We start from the raw sequence: 2,406 nt of genomic DNA on the forward strand, positions 1-2,406 counted from the left end.
TTAAAAGGACTTTTATTGCTATACGATTCAAAAAAAAAAATTATAATCAATATCGTACCAAGAAATTTTTTTTATTGCCATGTTTAGTGCTAAATCAAAACAAAAACGATAATATAAGTTAATGCTGAGTGTGGTAAAGATAAAAACATTCTTTTGGATGGAGCCCAATTTTGCATTTGCTACATGTAAAATTAACTTTTTTTGTGCAATATTTGCATCTGATTTGTGTTTCACTATATAAAATAAGATGGTCCATGCGGTCATAACGCGATGATTGATGCAAATATTAACTTGTCTTTCCAGTTTGATAAGCTGATGGTTTCTTGTGTGTCTCCAATATGCTTTGGGCTATTGCTCTTCTAAATGCTAATTGGTCCATTTTATCCCCACTATTTCTGTTCAATTGCCAAGAATTCTGAACTACCATGTCCAAGAAGTGACAAAAAATTGGAAAATACCACTTTTTGCCTCTTATGGATACTCGGTAAAGGCTGATGTTTTGGTCCGCTCTATCGACCCCGCCCATATTTTCATTATATTTTTTTACAATATAAGGTTGATCTACCATTATCCGTTTTTTTTCCTTTTGAGAATATCTTTTGGCTTGTAAAATTGGATTCACAGTGGTACTGTTAGATGCCAAAGTAACTAGGCTATTGTCATTCCATCTGCACACAACTATATGGTTATTAGCATCATACATATATTCGTAAGACCCTCTATTTTTCGTCTTGTGGTCTTTTGATGGTCCCAGCTTACTCTCAGGAATACGGTTTTCTCTTATGGTATTTTGTTGATGGAGAAGCGAAAGAGATGTAAAAAAGTTGTCAAAGTAGATATGGAATGCCAAGTTGGGATAAATCTTTTGAAGTTCATCAGCAAACTGCAATACGACGCTAGATCCAAGACCTAATAATTTATATTTTTCTGGAATCACACACGAGGATCTCTGGTAAGGGTCAAACCATTCAATATATCCAAGTCGGGTAGTAGCTGTCCAAAATTTGTACCCCCAGCGTATAGGTTTCCCTCTAATGAATTGCTTTGTTCCATGTCGTCCGTAGTATGGAACCATCGATTCATCTAAGCTGTGGACTTCTTCAGTAGGCGCAAACTCCATAAATTTCTCATTTAGGGTTTTTATGAAGGGTCTAACTTTTGCAAACTTGTCATTGGCATTCAAATTATTGTTATCGCAAAGGTGGATATTTTGCATTACGTACCTAAATCTATCACGTGATATGGCATTCCTCACAAGTTCATTTTTTGTGTCACTTGAGTTTTCCCAATACATGTACTTTCTAGGAAGTTCAGAATATCCGCTCAAAATCAGCACGCCCAAAAAACACCATATTTCAGACTCCGATATATCTGCCGGCCGATTATTTTGTGCGACATATATGTTTGAAAATTGGCATACTTTGGATATAAGAGAATCGTCAAAAAACAATTTTAAAATCTCAATAGGACTTTGATGATTTTCAACTTTATGGGGCGCATTCCAGGCAAATGTTGATTCTGGAATATCACGGTCAGCAATCCAATTAAATTTTTGTAATTTCTTTAGCGGCACAAAGTGAGAAAGTGGCAAATTGTCTTCTTCATCGAAAGAATCTTCATTTTCATCTTCATTTAGACTTTCAGCCGGTGGTGCTCCATCAAAACTAATCTCTGCAGAAACTCTGAGTTGGCTACCAGGAAGATTATCGATGACTATGTTGTCTTCGTCTCCGGAATCCTCATCAGTAACTTCGCCGTTAGCATTTTCCGGTGGAAAGATTGTTATAGTAGCCCCCTGAGATAGGATATCATCCATATCTTCCAATTCTGTTATCAGCTCGTGCAATTTTAATGGTCGCCTATCACTAAAAAGATACAAATAAATAAATTTGTAAATATAAACAATAACATAAAAATTGGGCATTACATTAGGCTAAAGTCCTTTAAAAAGAACAACCCAAAATTCAAAATATTTTTTTCCAAAAATGATAATTTTTCACTTCGAATTAAAAAATCATAACAAAAGATTATAAATATTAAGATTTTAAATACTATATTACACAAAATTTATTAACACTAGATGTACTTACTTCCAATTCGCCATGTTTGCATTTAAAATTATTTTAAACAACAATAACAGCTAAACTATGCTTGCAAAACAAAAAACAGACAGCTAACCTCAAAATTCTGACACGCTTGTCCTTCTTAATAACGACTTCAGTGCTGCCATTTACAGATGAGTTGTAAAAGCTAAGCTAAATCGATAAATTACAGTTACCTTGAAAATTGCTTTTTAAAGGACATTAGCTTTATTTGGGTTAAAACACCGGAATTGGAAAAAGCAGTACTTAATGTAATTGATGAATGACCTGATACCAGTACTAGAAAAATTGGTCTGCAGCTACA

General features: G+C 34.2%; 1 protein-coding gene across 1 annotated transcript; it reads right to left on the reverse strand.

Annotated features, from left to right (window-relative positions):
- Positions 1–286: 286 nt before the first annotated feature.
- On the reverse strand, positions 287–2,104 carry LOC126734214 (piggyBac transposable element-derived protein 3-like). The gene is made up of 2 exons (XM_050437749.1): positions 2,091–2,104; positions 287–1,865 (listed from the first exon to the last, which is right to left on the reverse strand). The coding sequence occupies exons 1-2, from the start codon at positions 2,102–2,104 to the stop codon at positions 287–289; spliced, it is 1,593 nt and encodes a 530-aa protein (XP_050293706.1).
- Positions 2,105–2,406: the final 302 nt, after the last annotated feature.

The sequence above is a fragment of the Anthonomus grandis genome, chromosome 3 (assembly GCF_022605725.1).
Source record: "Anthonomus grandis grandis chromosome 3, icAntGran1.3, whole genome shotgun sequence".
Classification (NCBI taxonomy): Eukaryota; Metazoa; Arthropoda; class Insecta; order Coleoptera; family Curculionidae; genus Anthonomus; species Anthonomus grandis.